This window comes from Pygocentrus nattereri, chromosome 3 (assembly GCF_015220715.1).
Source record: "Pygocentrus nattereri isolate fPygNat1 chromosome 3, fPygNat1.pri, whole genome shotgun sequence".
NCBI lineage: Eukaryota > Metazoa > Chordata > Actinopteri > Characiformes > Serrasalmidae > Pygocentrus > Pygocentrus nattereri.
Window position 1 is genome coordinate 51,176,578 of NC_051213.1, and position 17,569 is coordinate 51,194,146.

General features: G+C 44.6%; 1 protein-coding gene across 1 annotated transcript in view; it reads left to right on the forward strand.

Annotated features, from left to right (window-relative positions):
- The first annotated feature begins 5,235 nt into the window (after window positions 1-5,235).
- Window positions 5,236-17,569, forward strand: part of slc6a19b (solute carrier family 6 member 19b) — a 43,238-nt gene continuing 30,904 nt past the window's right edge. Inside the window, exon 1 of the mRNA XM_037537250.1 lies at window positions 5,236-5,588. Coding sequence (XP_037393147.1) covers window positions 5,378-5,588 — 211 coding nt within the window. The 5' untranslated portion in view covers window positions 5,236-5,377. The remainder of the gene's footprint in view (window positions 5,589-17,569) is intronic.

A 17,569-nucleotide genomic window follows, 5' to 3' on the forward strand; every position in this document is an offset into this window, starting at 1 on the left:
CTGATTGGTTAGTGTTACTGCTACTGAGAGCTGATTGGTTAGTGTTACTGCTACTGAGAGCTGATTGGTCAGTGTTACTGCTACTGAGAGCTGATTGGTTAGCGTTACTGCTACTGAGAGCTGATTGGTTAGTGTTACTGCTACTGAGAGCTGATTGGTTAGCGTTACTGCTACTGAGAGCTGATTGGTTAGAGTTACTGCTACTGAGAGCTGATTGGTTAGTGTTACTGCTACTGAGAGCTGATTGGTTAGCGTTACTGCTACTGAGAGCTGATTGGTTAGCGTTACTGCTACTGAGAGCTGATTGGTTAGCGTTACTGCTACTGAGAGCTGATTGGTTAGTGTTACTGCTACTGAGAGCTGATTGGTTAGTGTTACTGCTACTGAGAGCTGATTGGTTAGTGTTACTGCTACTGAGAGCTGATTGGTTAGTGTTACTGCTACTGAGAGCTGATTGGATAGTGTTACTGCTACTGAGAGCTGATTGGTTAGTGTTACTGCTACTGAGAGCTGATTGGTTAGTGTTACTGCTACTGAGAGCTGATTGGTTAGTGTTACTGCTACTGAGAGCTGATTGGTTAGTGTTACTGCTACTGAGAGCTGATTGGTTAGTGTTACTGCTACTGAGAGCTGATTGGTTAGTGTTACTGCTACTGAGAGCTGATTGGTTAGAGTTACTGCTACTGAGAGCTGATTGGTTAGTGTTACTGCTACTGAGAGCTGATTGGTTAGTGTTACTGCTACTGAGAGCTGATTGGTTAGAGTTACTGCTACTGAGAGCTGATTGGTTAGCGTTACTGCTACTGAGAGCTGATTGGTTAGTGTTACTGCTACTGAGAGCTGATTGGTTAGCGTTACTGCTACTGAGAGCTGATTGGTTAGTGTTACTGCTACTGAGAGCTGATTGGTTAGTGTTACTGCTACTGAGAGCTGATTGGTCAGCGTTACTGCTACTGAGAGCTGATTGGTTAGAGTTACTGCTACTGAGAACTGATTGGTTAGAGTTACTGCTACTGAGAGCTGATTGGTTAGCGTTACTGCTACTGAGAGCTGATTGGTTAGTGTTACTGCTACTGAGAGCTGATTGGTTAGCGTTACTGCTACTGAGAGCTGATTGGTTAGTGTTACTGCTACTGAGAGCTGATTGGTTAGTGTTACTGCTACTGAGAGCTGATTGGTCAGCGTTACTGCTACTGAGAGCTGATTGGTTAGAGTTACTGCTACTGAGAACTGATTGGTTAGAGTTACTGCTACTGAGAGCTGATTGGTTAGCGTTACTGCTACTGAGAGCTGATTGGTTAGCGTTACTGCTACTGAGAGCTGATTGGTTAGCGTTACTGCTACTGAGAGCTGATTGGTTAGCGTTACTGCTACTGAGAGCTGATTGGTCAGTGTTACTGCTACTGAGAGCTGATTGGTTAGTGTTACTGCTACTGAGAGCTGATTGGTTAGCGTTACTGCTACTGAGAGCTGATTGGTTAGTGTTACTGCTACTGAGAGCTGATTGGTTAGCGTTACTGCTACTGAGTGCTGATTGGTTAGTGTTACTGCTACTGAGAGCTGATTGGTTAGTGTTACTGCTACTGAGAGCTGATTGGTTAGCGTTACTGCTACTGAGAGCTGATTGGTTAGTGTTACTGCTACTGAGAGCTGATTGGTTAGTGTTACTGCTACTGAGAGCTGATTGGTTAGTGTTACTGCTACTGAGAGCTGATTGGTTAGTGTTACTGCTACTGAGAGCTGATTGGTTAGTGTTACTGCTACTTAGAGCTGATTGGTTAGTGTTACTGCTACTGAGAGCTGATTGGTTAGAGTTACTGCTACTGAGAGCTGATTGGTTAGAGTTACTGCTACTGAGAGCTGATTGGTTAGTGTTACTGCTACTGAGAGCTGATTGGTTAGAGTTCCTGCTACTGAGAGCTGATTGGTTAGTGTTCCTGCTACTGAGAGCTGATTGGTTAGAGTTACTGCTACTGAGAGCTGATTGGTCAGTGTTACTGCTACTGAGAGCTGATTGGTCAGTGTTACTGCTACTGAGAGCTGATTGGTTAGAGTTACTGCTACTGAGAGCTGATTGGTCAGTGTTACTGCTACTGAGAGCTGATTGGTTAGAGTTACTGCTACTGAGAGCTGATTGGTTAGAGTTACTGCTACTGAGAGCTGATTGGTTAGAGTTACTGCTACTGAGAGCTGATTGGTTAGCGTTACTGCTACTGAGAGCTGATTGGTTAGTGTTACTGCTACTGAGAGCTGATTGGTTAGCGTTACTGCTACTGAGAGCTGATTGGTTAGTGTTACTGCTACTGAGAGCTGATTGGTTAGCGTTACTGCTACTGAGAGCTGATTGGTTAGAGTTACTGCTACTGAGAGCTGATTGGTTAGCGTTACTGCTACTGAGAGCTGATTGGTTAGCGTTACTGCTACTGAGAGCTGATTGGTTAGAGTTACTGCTACTGAGAGCTGATTGGTTAGCGTTACTGCTACTGAGAGCTGATTGGTTAGCGTTACTGCTACTGAGAGCTGATTGGTTAGTGTTACTGCTACTGAGAGCTGATTGGTTAGAATTACTGCTACTGAGAGCTGATTGGTTAGTGTTACTGCTACTGAGAGCTGATTGGTTAGCGTTACTGCTACTGAGAGCTGATTGGTTAGTGTTACTGCTACTGAGAGCTGATTGGTTAGTGTTACTGCTACTGAGAGCTGATTGGTTAGTGTTACTGCTACTGAGAGCTGATTGGTTAGAGTTACTGCTACTGAGAGCTGATTGGTTAGTGTTGCTGCTACTGAGAGCTGATTGGTTAGTGTTACTGCTACTGAGAGCTGATTGGTTAGTGTTACTGCTACTGAGAGCTGATTGGTCAGTGTTACTGCTACTGAGAGCTGATTGGTTAGCGTTACTGCTACTGAGAGCTGATTGGTTAGTGTTACTGCTACTGAGAGCTGATTGGTTAGCGTTACTGCTACTGAGAGCTGATTGGTTAGAGTTACTGCTACTGAGAGCTGATTGGTTAGTGTTACTGCTACTGAGAGCTGATTGGTTAGCGTTACTGCTACTGAGAGCTGATTGGTTAGCGTTACTGCTACTGAGAGCTGATTGGTTAGCGTTACTGCTACTGAGAGCTGATTGGTTAGTGTTACTGCTACTGAGAGCTGATTGGTTAGTGTTACTGCTACTGAGAGCTGATTGGTTAGTGTTACTGCTACTGAGAGCTGATTGGTTAGTGTTACTGCTACTGAGAGCTGATTGGATAGTGTTACTGCTACTGAGAGCTGATTGGTTAGTGTTACTGCTACTGAGAGCTGATTGGTTAGTGTTACTGCTACTGAGAGCTGATTGGTTAGTGTTACTGCTACTGAGAGCTGATTGGTTAGTGTTACTGCTACTGAGAGCTGATTGGTTAGTGTTACTGCTACTGAGAGCTGATTGGTTAGTGTTACTGCTACTGAGAGCTGATTGGTTAGAGTTACTGCTACTGAGAGCTGATTGGTTAGTGTTACTGCTACTGAGAGCTGATTGGTTAGTGTTACTGCTACTGAGAGCTGATTGGTTAGAGTTACTGCTACTGAGAGCTGATTGGTTAGCGTTACTGCTACTGAGAGCTGATTGGTTAGTGTTACTGCTACTGAGAGCTGATTGGTTAGCGTTACTGCTACTGAGAGCTGATTGGTTAGTGTTACTGCTACTGAGAGCTGATTGGTTAGTGTTACTGCTACTGAGAGCTGATTGGTCAGCGTTACTGCTACTGAGAGCTGATTGGTTAGAGTTACTGCTACTGAGAACTGATTGGTTAGAGTTACTGCTACTGAGAGCTGATTGGTTAGCGTTACTGCTACTGAGAGCTGATTGGTTAGCGTTACTGCTACTGAGAGCTGATTGGTTAGCGTTACTGCTACTGAGAGCTGATTGGTTAGCGTTACTGCTACTGAGAGCTGATTGGTTAGTGTTACTGCTACTGAGAGCTGATTGGTCAGTGTTACTGCTACTGAGAGCTGATTGGTTAGTGTTACTGCTACTGAGAGCTGATTGGTTAGCGTTACTGCTACTGAGAGCTGATTGGTTAGTGTTACTGCTACTGAGAGCTGATTGGTTAGCGTTACTGCTACTGAGTGCTGATTGGTTAGTGTTACTGCTACTGAGAGCTGATTGGTTAGTGTTACTGCTACTGAGAGCTGATTGGTTAGCGTTACTGCTACTGAGAGCTGATTGGTTAGTGTTACTGCTACTGAGAGCTGATTGGTTAGTGTTACTGCTACTGAGAGCTGATTGGTTAGTGTTACTGCTACTGAGAGCTGATTGGTTAGTGTTACTGCTACTGAGAGCTGATTGGTTAGTGTTACTGCTACTTAGAGCTGATTGGTTAGTGTTACTGCTACTGAGAGCTGATTGGTTAGTGTTACTGCTACTGAGAGCTGATTGGTCAGTGTTACTGCTACTGAGAGCTGATTGGTTAGCATTACTGCTACTGAGGACACCTTTAGAAGACCATGGGACGCATCTGAACCCAGAACTCCTGAGTCCTTTACACTGTGCTATCAACCCAGAGGGGAAACACACAATACCATTAAAGCCCACTGGACACGACCAGGAGCCAGCAGAACCTTTTAATGGGTTCTGTGATTTTTTTTCAGCTGGGATTTTTAATGTTTTTTGCGTGATTTCTTATTGAAAAGATGTCTTTTGAAAGGAAAGGAATCAAAATCCAGTCTTTTATGTGTCATGTTTTGCTTCCCTCCCTTATACGTTCATCACTTGAGGAAAAAGCGCTCAGTTCAAGCCTTTCACACCTTTTTTCTTCTGACTTTCACAGCTTTTCATTCACTTTCATTTTATTGTTTGTTGTTCTTATTGTGTGGACAAATGAAGGCTCTTCCGGCTGAAGCTTCTCAGGACTGAACGCGAAGAGGAAAGTCGGCGGGAACCGACCTGCACTGTTTACTCCTCCTGTTCAAACAGAAAACACGTCCCAGCCGAGGAAATCGGATCTCAGTAGATCTCCTTACTTCCCCCTTGCTGTCATGTGCGGTGTGTTCATCAGTGACCTTGACGCTGATTGTTGGACCCTTATCAGTGGAGTTATGCGCAGATCATTATCTTCATTTATTAACCTGTTTAGAAGGGTGCAGTGAGGGACAAGCCTAAACGCAGAGTGAGACATTAATTATTGTCCTCCACCCTCAGCCTGTGCTTCCCCTTATTTAGCTGGCATGGCACCTTCTCCTGACGGGGCTAACAGTCTGGGGTGCCAAAGTTCACCGTATATATATCTTCACCTCAGCCAAGCACACTCCACTGTTTCCCATTTACTCTCCAAAACTCCAGGCCACATACACATAACCATACACATACACATAAAAATACACATACACAACATTGAAAATGGGCTGGAGCACGAAGCTGAAGCTGCCTAACCCGGGCCTGGACGAGCGCATACTGAGCCATGCCCAGCTGGAGAAGCTGGAGGTGGAGGAGGCTGGAGAAAGGCCCAAATGGGACAACAAAGCCCAGTACATGCTGACCTGTGTGGGCTTCTGTGTAGGACTGGGGAACGTCTGGAGATTCCCGTACCTGTGCCAGAGCCACGGCGGAGGTGAGTTCCTGGTAGGAATGTTCAAGCGAAGATATAATTTGGCACAAAATCCCTTGCAGTTGTGGTTGCACTGCAGAAAATAGTGTCTTGTCAAGTGAAATGCTCTTAATCCTGGTCAATATATCTAATATTCCCCATTCTCAGAGGGTTGTGCACTTACAAGAGTATCTGGCTTATTTTTAGACACTTTGTGTTTTATGCAAATTTGTTGAGTAAAATTATTGCAAGTGCAGTTATTACAACATGCAAGATTATCAGCCTGTAGAGTGAAATAAAAGAACTTACATAACATAATTTACTTAAAACGTGTGAAAATGTCTGGAAATTGAGTAAATAATCTAATGTTATGCTCACAGCAGTCTCAACAGGAGAAATATTAGACTTATTATTATTAGACAATATTTAAGATCATTTTACTTGAAAAGATCATTTTTTGCCTGTTAAGTTTTGCTCTGGAGCTTCAAGGCTGTTGGAGATGATAGCGGGTAATAGAAGCTTCTAGCATTAGAAATGACCCTGGTGTGGAGGTGGAGTTACGCAACTTCTCCGGACTAATGTGGTTTCTAGCACTGTAAGACACAGTGTTATTATAGAAATGGACAAAAACTCTAGGAATGATCAAAATTCCAGCTTTCCACTGTTTCATCCACGATAATGTACCATAGGTCTTGGTACAGGCTTAAGAAAGCCATTGTAGGTGAAATATGGCTCGAAATGTTGGACAGTCAGACAGTCTCTTAGCTCCGTTATTGTTACTAGCCTAGTATTCAGTTCATCACTGCATCCACAAACGCTGTTAAACTCTAAAACACAAAGAAGAACCCAAATATAAACAGGATCCAGAAACGCTGCCACCTTCTCTGGGCCTGAGCTCTTTAAAATGGACTGAGGGGAAGTGGAAAAGTGTCCGGCGGTCCGATGAACCAACATTAGAAATTTTTTTATGGAAATCATGGACACTGTGTCCTCCAGGCTAAATCGATATTTATAATATTTATATATTAATTGCATGAAAGGAGACACTCATGGAAGATTTTCGGCAAGGTGTCAAAATCAGAAAGTTTTCCTATCACTGCAACTTCAGTTAATAATTACAGTTCACTGGCATTTGAGAGGAAGAGCTGTCAGTGCTCAGTCTTTCAGAACAGAGGTTGCCATGTCCTGCGAAATTAATCCAGTAATGTCTTTGCTAAAACATTGGAAAATGTGACATAACACAAAAGCTTTGGTTCCCATGTGTGAAAACGTCTATAATCTTTCTTGTTGAGTGAAATTAGATGGTCGTGTTCAATTTCCACCCGTTTTGAAATTGACAGTGCAGCACTTTGTCTGAAAAGCAACGTCTTCTCATATTAACCTGGCTTCCTGCTTCGATCGTAGATTATTAAAAGGGTGTAATTGTTGTTGTGGAATTCTTTGCTTTTTCCACCAGACTGACATATACAGTCGAACGTATTAAACTTCCCGCCATTACAGCCTTTAAACATTAAGCTAAATGTTGATGTATTAACATTTTTTCTGTTCAGCTTTTGTTAAAAGGTGCAAACGAACTGCTGTGTAATGATTAATTTCACATTTATTATGATTCAATCAACAACAACACAATTACAGAATCACTGTAAGAACTGCATGTCGCTGTTGCCGGATCTAAAACGGTCACTTTACAGGAGAAGGAAAAAACATACTCTACTTTTAATGTAAGTCTATGGAACCAGACGTCTTTCCAAGCAAATTTGAGTCATTTCTGTTGGTCCTTTCATCATGAAATTTACCCACAATACATAGCACCACAGGCGTTTTCAACTTATGTCAAAAACTGAAAAATGACAGAAATGGAGATACGAGGTTTTGTTCCAACAACAGCGGCATGTTAATTTACATTAACATACATTAACCGTCAGCACATGCCTGATTATAAGCAATATACAACGTGTTAGATGAGTTCATAAAATCATTTACATAACGCGTTAATTACTAAGTAAATAATTGCACAGTTTAATGACGTCATTATATGGTTCCTGGAAAACACTGAGCGTTTTAAAGCACTTGGCAGTCACAATGCTGCTCTTTTTATCTGTGCTGATGTACTTTAGTCCATGTTAATAGGTAACAGTGAGTCATACAGTATCAGAAACCACATGTTCAAGACTTTCAGAGACGCTGAGCTTCATCACTGGAGAACCGTATAAACTCCCATCACTGCAGACTGGGTGAGACGGCCGGCTGGGCCTGGCGAGCTACGCGGCCGGAAGCCGGCGGTTTATTTCTCGTTTATAAAACGCTCTCCGGCCGTTTGCCAGAATATACCACTTCAGTGATGCAGCGCTGTGAGAAAGTTTCAGGCGTCTGAGTGAAGTTTTAATCAGTTTCCCTCAGCAGGGAGTTTATCACAATATACATCAGAATAAAGTCGTATTCATAATTCAGATAAACAGAAAAACAATAAACAGTAACGAGAATTTTTCGGGTCCATATTTTTCCTGGACACCTTCACAGCCGCCACAGAGACTCGTTAATATCATCAATTACATCATGAGCTCAATTTACTGAGCTCTGATTGGTCAAACCAGGAGCTGCTTTATAACTACATATAATACTGGACTTCCTCGAGGAGGAGAGACTTGGAGATGGGTAAACAAACACACCAACATCCAGAACATCACTAGTTATTAGTTATATATATACATAAAATCATTAATTAATATTATATACATTGTTTATTCTAATATTAACACTTTTCTCAGCAAATAAACACAAACTACACAAATAAATAGATTTTGAAAACGTGTCTTGGGTGCCAAGACTTTCACACAGTGCTGTATGTGTAAATAAAGGTGTTTATCAGAGTCGATCCAGTGGCCGGATCACTGGCCAGGTACCGAGGGTTTTTACTGAACTGGGGAAACTGGACCCTCACTACTGGACACACTACAGCTCAGCTCGCTGGGTCAGTCCCTCACCTCTCTGACCACCTCCACTCTGCCTCACACTGACTTGCCTGATTCTTTACCATTTTTATGCTCTTTTCATTTTCTATTATCTATTTGCTATTTTATACATTATTATTCATATTCTTATTTTTATTTGAATTATTATTGTTTTATTAATATTAGTCATTTTAATACATTTGTTTATTATTTTTATCTTATCTTCCTCTTGTTTCATTTTGATTTTTGATTAGATTTTATATATGTTTTAATTTCTGTTTTATTGTTTTATTTAATTATGTATTTTTTATTATTATTAATGTTTCACTTTTTATACTTACCTGATCAGAGTCTTCATTTATTAAATTTACTTTTATCATTTGATATGTTCTTACACATTTTCGACCCCTTGCTCTGAACTAACTTGGGAACATTGCAAATGAGGGGCACCCTCAATGTTCTCCAAGACTAAATAGCGGTTGATTGATTGATTGATTGATTGATTGATATCTATAATTATTTAAGCATGTGGGCACCATGCTAATTGATAGGCTAATAAGTTTTTATTACTTAGCCTTGCACCTCTGTGTTAAAAAGGCACGTCTAGGCTGATTCACTACATTTGGGTAAATTAAAAACTTAGATGAGCCAAAACTTAAACGTTTTACATTTTAATGTCACCACAAAAACTGTACTATTCACAGTTAAACCTGTAGAGGGCAGCAGCGTCAGGCGGCTCCTTACTATGACGGAAAGACACTTGCACTGAATTAAAAGGCTAAAAACAAGTCAAACAGTCTTCAGAACTACAAGTTGAATGAGTCTCATAATGAGAACTAGATATTTTCACTAAATCTAAGATGATTTCACGCCTGTCATGAACGTACTTTAGATGTGGGTTCTTTATGCCATTGCCCTGGAGAACCTTTTTAGGATGTTTATATTTAAGAGCCCTCGTGAGAGATCATATTGCTCTCTATTAAGACTGGTAGCCTGGCTGTTTTTATATTGAATATTGAAATTTTTAGCAGGAGTTGCAGTTTTAATAACAGTCTGTTTATGCTACAGCGCTGTCTTTGAAGTGAAGGGAATATTATAAACTAATCACATCTGATTTCAGTTCAATCACACGCATTTTTATGATTTAATTAAGCATGCAGCTGCATTAAATAATTAACGGAGCATGTTTGGAGAGGCCAGGCAGGGACACGGCTGAACCCACACACTGTAAAAAAGAATGAAAAGTGGATAAAAGGTGATAAATGGAATTATTTGTGAAATTTGGATTTACAGAAATGTGTCATTTTCTAAGTGAAACTAGTTTGACTGCTTTTCACCACATCCAGTACGTTATTAGGCTCCAACAACACGTTTTTAATGTGTACCCGTCGTCTCATCTCACGCCTCTCCTGCAGCTTCTGTAAGTGTTTTACTTCAGGACTGTGTTCAAGGCTAACTAGCGCGGCCGAAGGGTCACGCTGAGGGTCACGCGTTCATTAACTTAGCCGCACCACAAATGGCTGACATGAGCGTCTACTTTCCAAACTGCCTCCACTCCCAAAGGCATGTGGCTGTTTCTGCCTCGGCCGGGCCGACAGGTGTAGGCATGGTTTGAAAACGGTCATCAGCCAAAGCGTTGGTGGGACTGAAGGGGTCGATTTGATTGGGATAACAAAGACTTCATACTGTCGCTGTCCGACGAGAAGCATGCACCTCCAGAATAGCAACTTTACAGGAGGAGCGGAGCCTTTCTAGCTTTTAAAGGTGCCATAGAATGGAAAACTGTATTTCCATTGGAAAAGTCGAATAAGGAGAGTTTGGTACTGTTACGGGACGGCGGGGAGGCGGACCCAGGTGCAGAACTGGAAGCCAGTGGGTACAAAGGAGATTTCTTGGGGCAACAGAGCACGTGTTTCTGATGTCGCAAATCGGGTAACCCAGAGCCGGGTTCAAACCGCCGCTGTACCGATCCGTGGCGTTACAGCTGCGCCACCGGGACGCACAGGTAACCCTGGTTGAAACCCCCCAAAGAAGGGAAGGAAAATAAAAGGCAGGAACGTAGAACAGAGGAAAGCAGCGTGCTCAAACAAAGGCTGAGTTAGAACACAGAAAAAAAAGATATCGAGAACACAAAAGACGCTGCCGCCGTGATTCTGACGGGGAGGCTTTATGCTTCCCTTCACCTGTTCACTCTTAGGCCAAACTCCTTTTGTACGGCTTGGAGTCTTTTCACTGTAATTGTCCTGGGGGAATTGCTCTCTTCTCAGCCCCCTTTTCTCTCTTTTTGGTTTTGGGGCAGTTTTCTTTCCTTTTCTTGGACTAAGTACCGCAGCCCTAAGAAGGAGAGGCCACGGGTGTGTCAGGTTAGCCTGATTAGTCTGTGGCTCCGCGCCGCCCTCTGCTGGCAGCAGGCGGGCCGGCTGGACCCTTACAGGTACATGGAATTGACACACTGTGACCCTCAGACTCTCCTGTCTCCTCCTTCAGATGCAATCCATTTTCCAAAAACAAAAGCCAAAACAGGTCAATTCCAAAATCCTAAACTCTGATGTAAAAGTCTTGGCTTATGAATATTTATTTCCCCAAAATTTACATACTCCACCCCACGTTGTAGCCCAGCAAATCAACAGAGCAGCAGCAATGAAAACGCCAGACTGTGAGCAGAAATGCAGCTCCAGGCTGTGAAGGAACGTCGGCGCTTTTCATTCCCTTCACAAGAACCGAACCGTCAGCGGCTGATGATCATCTTTAATCCAGGCTGAAGGGCTTCCTCTTCACAGCTTCTACATCGAGGGTTCCACCTTAAAATCTACAGATTCTAGCCAGAATTTAACTGCAGCACCATTTAAGGTGGAACTGAAAATTCCCAAACCAAACTGCCGAACTGGAACTACAGGATCCCGAAAACTTTAACTCGGAGCTGTTAGCTTCTCTGCTCATTTCACTCCGCCTGCATAACGCCTTTATTTACCCACGCTGCATAACGCCTTTATTCACCCACGCTGCATAACGCCTTTATTCACCCACGCTGCATAACGCCTTTATTTACCCACGCTGCATAACGCCTTTATTTACCCACGCTGCATAATGCCTTTATTTACCCACGCTGCATAACGCCTTTATTTACCCACGCTGCATAACGCCTTTATTCACCCACGCTGCATAACGCCTTTATTTACCCACGCTGCATAACGCCTTTATTCACCCACGCCGCATAACGCCTTTATTTACCCACGCCGCATAACGCCTTTATTCACCCACGCCGCATAACGCCTTTATTTACCCACGCTGCATAATGCCTTTATTTACCCACGCTGCATAACGCCTTTATTTACCCACGCTGCATAACGCCTTTATTTACCCACGCCGCATAACGCCTTTATTTACCCACGCCGCATAACGCCTTTATTCACCCACGCTGCATAACGCCTTTATTTACCCACGCTGCATAACGCCTTTATTCACCCACGCTGCATAACGCCTTTATTTACCCACGCTGCATAACGCCTTTATTTACCCACGCTGCATAATGCCTTTATTTACCCACGCCGCATAACGCCTTTATTTACCCACGCTGCATAACGCCTTTATTCACCCACGCCGCATAACGCCTTTATTTACCCACGCCGCATAACGCCTTAATTTACCCACGCCGCATAACGCCTTAATTTACCCACGCCGCATAACGCCTTAATTTACCCACGCTGCATAACGCCTTTATTTACCCACGCCGCATAACGCCTTAATTTACCCACGCCGCATAACGCCTTAATTTACCCACGCTGCATAACGCCTTTATTTACCCACGCCGCATAACGCCTTTATTTACCCACGCTGCATAACGCCTTTATTTACCCACGCTGCATAACGCCTTTATTCACCCACGCTGCATAACGCCTTTATTTACCCACGCTGCATAACGCCTTTATTCACCCACGCTGCATAACGCCTTTATTTACCCACGCTGCATAACGCCTTTATTTACCCACGCTGCATAACGCCTTTATTTACCCACGCTGCATAACGCCTTTATTCACCCACGCCGCATAACGCCTTTATTCACCCACGCCGCATAACGCCTTTATTCACCCACGCCGCATAACGCCTTTATTTACCCACGCTGCATAACGCCTTTATTTACCCACGCTGCATAACGCCTTTATTTACCCACGCTGCATAACGCCTTTATTCACCCACGCCGCATAACGCCTTTATTTACCCACGCTGCATAACGCCTTTATTCACCCACGCTGCATAACGCCTTTATTCACCCACGCTGCATAACGCCTTTATTTACCCACGCCGCATAACGCCTTTATTCACCCACGCCGCATAACGCCTTTATTCACCCACGCCGCATAACGCCTTTATTCACCCACGCCGCATAACGCCTTTATTTACCCACGCTGCATAACGCCTTTATTTACCCACGCTGCATAACGCCTTTATTCACCCACGCTGCATAACGCCTTTATTTACCCACGCCGCATAACGCCTTTATTCACCCACGCTGCATAACGCCTTAATTTACCCACGCTGCATAACGCCTTTATTCACCCACGCTGCATAATGCCTTTATTTACCCACGCCGCATAACGCCTTTATTCACCCACGCCGCATAACGCCTTTATTTACCCACGCCGCATAACGCCTTTATTCACCCACGCCGCATAACGCCTTTATTCACCCACGCTGCATAACGCCTTTATTTACCCACGCCGCATAACGCCTTTATTCACCCACGCTGCATAACGCCTTAATTTACCCACGCCGCATAACGCCTTTATTCACCCACGCTGCATAACGCCTTTATTCACCCACGCTGCATAACGCCTTTATTTACCCACGCCGCATAATGCCTTTATTCACCCACGCTGCATAACGCCTTTATTCACCCACGCCGCATAACGCCTTTATTCACCCACGCCGCATAACGCCTTTATTCACCCACGCTGCATAACGCCTTTATTTACCCACGCTGCATAACGCCTTTATTTACCCACGCTGCATAACGCCTTTATTTACCCACGCCGCATAACGCCTTTATTTACCCACGCTGCATAACGCCTTTATTTACCCACGCTGCATAACGCCTTTATTCACCCACGCTGCATAACGCCTTTATTTACCCACGCTGCATAACGCCTTTATTCACCCACGCTGCATAACGCCTTTATTTACCCACGCTGCATAACGCCTTTATTCACCCACGCTGCATAACGCCTTTATTTACCCACGCTGCATAACGCCTTTATTTACCCATGCTGCATAACGCCTTTATTCACCCACGCTGCATAACGCCTTTATTTACCCACGCCGCATAACGCCTTTATTTACCCACGCTGCATAACGCCTTTATTTACCCACGCTGCATAACGCCTTTATTTACCCACGCTGCATAACGCCTTTATTCACCCACGCTGCATAACGCCTTTATTCACCCACGCTGCATAACGCCTTTATTCACCCACGCTGCATAACGCCTTTATTCACCCACGCTGCATAATGCCTTTATTCACCCACGCCGCATAACGCCTTTATTTACCCACGCTGCATAACGCCTTTATTTACCCACGCTGCATAACGCCTTTATTCACCCACGCCGCATAACGCCTTTATTCACCCACGCCGCATAACGCCTTTATTCACCCACGCTGCATAACGCCTTTATTTACCCACGCTGCATAACGCCTTTATTTACCCACGCTGCATAACGCCTTTATTTACCCACGCCGCATAACGCCTTTATTTACCCACGCTGCATAACGCCTTTATTTACCCACGCTGCATAACGCCTTTATTCACCCACGCTGCATAACGCCTTTATTTACCCACGCTGCATAACGCCTTTATTCACCCACGCTGCATAACGCCTTTATTTACCCACGCTGCATAACGCCTTTATTCACCCACGCTGCATAACGCCTTTATTTACCCACGCTGCATAACGCCTTTATTTACCCATGCTGCATAACGCCTTTATTCACCCACGCTGCATAACGCCTTTATTTACCCACGCCGCATAACGCCTTTATTTACCCACGCCGCATAACGCCTTTATTTACCCACGCTGCATAACGCCTTTATTCACCCACGCTGCATAACGCCTTTATTTACCCACGCTGCATAACGCCTTTATTTACCCACGCTGCATAACGCCTTTATTCACCCACGCCGCATAACGCCTTTATTCACCCACGCTGCATAACGCCTTTATTTACCCACGCTGCATAACGCCTTTATTTACCCACGCCGCATAACGCCTTTATTCACCCACGCTGCATAACGCCTTTATTTACCCACGCTGCATAACGCCTTTATTTACCCACGCTGCATAACGCCTTTATTTACCCACGCTGCATAACGCCTTTATTCACCCACGCTGCATAACGCCTTTATTTACCCACGCTGCATAACGCCTTTATTCACCCACGCTGCATAACGCCTTTATTTACCCACGCTGCATAACGCCTTTATTTACCCATGCTGCATAACGCCTTTATTTACCCACGCTGCATAACGCCTTTATTTACCCACGCTGCATAACGCCTTTATTTACCCACGCCGCATAACGCCTTTATTCACCCACGCTGCATAACGCCTTTATTCACCCACGCTGCATAACGCCTTTATTCACCCACGCCGCATAACGCCTTTATTCACCCACGCTGCATAACGCCTTTATTTACCCACGCTGCATAACGCCTTTATTTACCCACGCCGCATAACGCCTTTATTCACCCACGCTGCATAACGCCTTTATTTACCCACGCTGCATAACGCCTTTATTTACCCACGCTGCATAACGCCTTTATTTACCCACGCTGCATAACGCCTTTATTCACCCACGCTGCATAACGCCTTTATTTACCCACGCTGCATAACGCCTTTATTCACCCACGCTGCATAACGCCTTTATTTACCCACGCTGCATAACGCCTTTATTTACCCACGCTGCATAACGCCTTTATTCACCCACGCTGCATAACGCCTTTATTTACCCACGCTGCATAACGCCTTTATTCACCCACGCTGCATAACGCCTTTATTTACCCACGCTGCATAACGCCTTTATTCACCCACGCCGCATAACGCCTTTATTCACCCACGCTGCATAACGCCTTTATTCACCCACGCTGCATAACGCCTTTATTTACCCACGCTGCATAACGCCTTTATTCACCCACGCCGCATAACGCCTTTATTTACCCACGCTGCATAACGCCTTTATTCACCCACGCTGCATAACGCCTTTATTCACCCACGCTGCATAACGCCTTTATTTACCCACGCTGCATAACGCCTTTATTCACCCACGCTGCATAACGCCTTTATTTACCCACGCCGCATAACGCCTTTATTTACCCACGCTGCATAACGCCTTTATTTACCCACGCTGCATAACGCCTTTATTTACCCACGCTGCATAACGCCTTTATTCACCCACGCTGCATAACGCCTTTATTTACCCACGCTGCATAACGCCTTTATTCACCCACGCTGCATAACGCCTTTATTTACCCACGCTGCATAACGCCTTTATTCACCCACGCCGCATAACGCCTTTATTCACCCACGCTGCATAACGCCTTTATTCACCCACGCTGCATAACGCCTTTATTTACCCACGCTGCATAACGCCTTTATTTACCCACGCTGCATAACGCCTTTATTTACCCACGCTGCATAACGCCTTTATTCACCCACGCTGCATAACGCCTTTATTTACCCACGCTGCATAACGCCTTTATTCACCCACGCTGCATAACGCCTTTATTTACCCACGCTGCATAACGCCTTTATTTACCCACGCTGCATAACGCCTTTATTTACCCACGCTGCATAACGCCTTTATTCACCCACGCTGCATAACGCCTTTATTCACCCACGCTGCATAACGCCTTTATTCACCCACGCCGCATAACGCCTTTATTTACCCACGCCGCATAACGCCTTTATTCACCCACGCTGCATAACGCCTTTATTTACCCACGCCGCATAACGCCTTTATTCACCCACGCTGCATAACGCCTTTATTCACCCACGCTGCATAACGCCTTTATTCACCCACGCCGCATAACGCCTTTATTTACCCACGCCGCATAACGCCTTTATTCACCCACGCTGCATAACGCCTTTATTTACCCACGCCGCATAACGCCTTTATTCACCCACGCTGCATAACGCCTTTATTTACCCACGCTGCATAACGCCTTTATTTACCCACGCTGCATAACGCCTTTATTCACCCACGCTGCATAACGCCTTTATTCACCCACGCCGCATAACGCCTTTATTTACCCACGCTGCATAACGCCTTTATTCACCCACGCCGCATAACGCCTTTATTTACCCACGCTGCATAACGCCTTTATTTACCCACGCTGCATAACGCCTTTATTTACCCACGCTGCATAACGCCTTTATTCACCCACGCTGCATAACGCCTTTATTTACCCACGCTGCATAACGCCTTTATTTACCCACGCTGCATAACGCCTTTATTCACCCACGCTGCATAACGCCTTTATTCACCCACGCCGCATAACGCCTTTATTTACCCACGCCGCATAACGCCTTTATTTACCCACGCTGCATAACGCCTTTATTCACCCACGCCGCATAACGCCTTTATTTACCCACGCCGCATAACGCCTTTATTTACCCACGCTGCATAACGCCTTTATTCACCCACGCCGCATAACGCCTTTATTCACCCACGCCGCATAACGCCTTTATTCACCCACGCTGCATAACGCCTTTATTCACCCACGCCGCATAACGCCTTTATTCACCCACGCCGCATAACGCCTTTATTTACCCACGCTGCATAACGCCTTTATTCACCCACGCCGCATAACGCCTTTATTTACCCACGCTGCATAACGCCTTTATTTACCCACGCTGCATAACGCCTTTATTTACCCACGCTGCATAACGCCTTTATTTACCCACGCTGCATAACGCCTTTATTTACCCACGCTGCATAACGCCTTTATTTACCCACGCCGCATAACGCCTTTATTTACCCACGCTGCATAACGCCTTTATTCA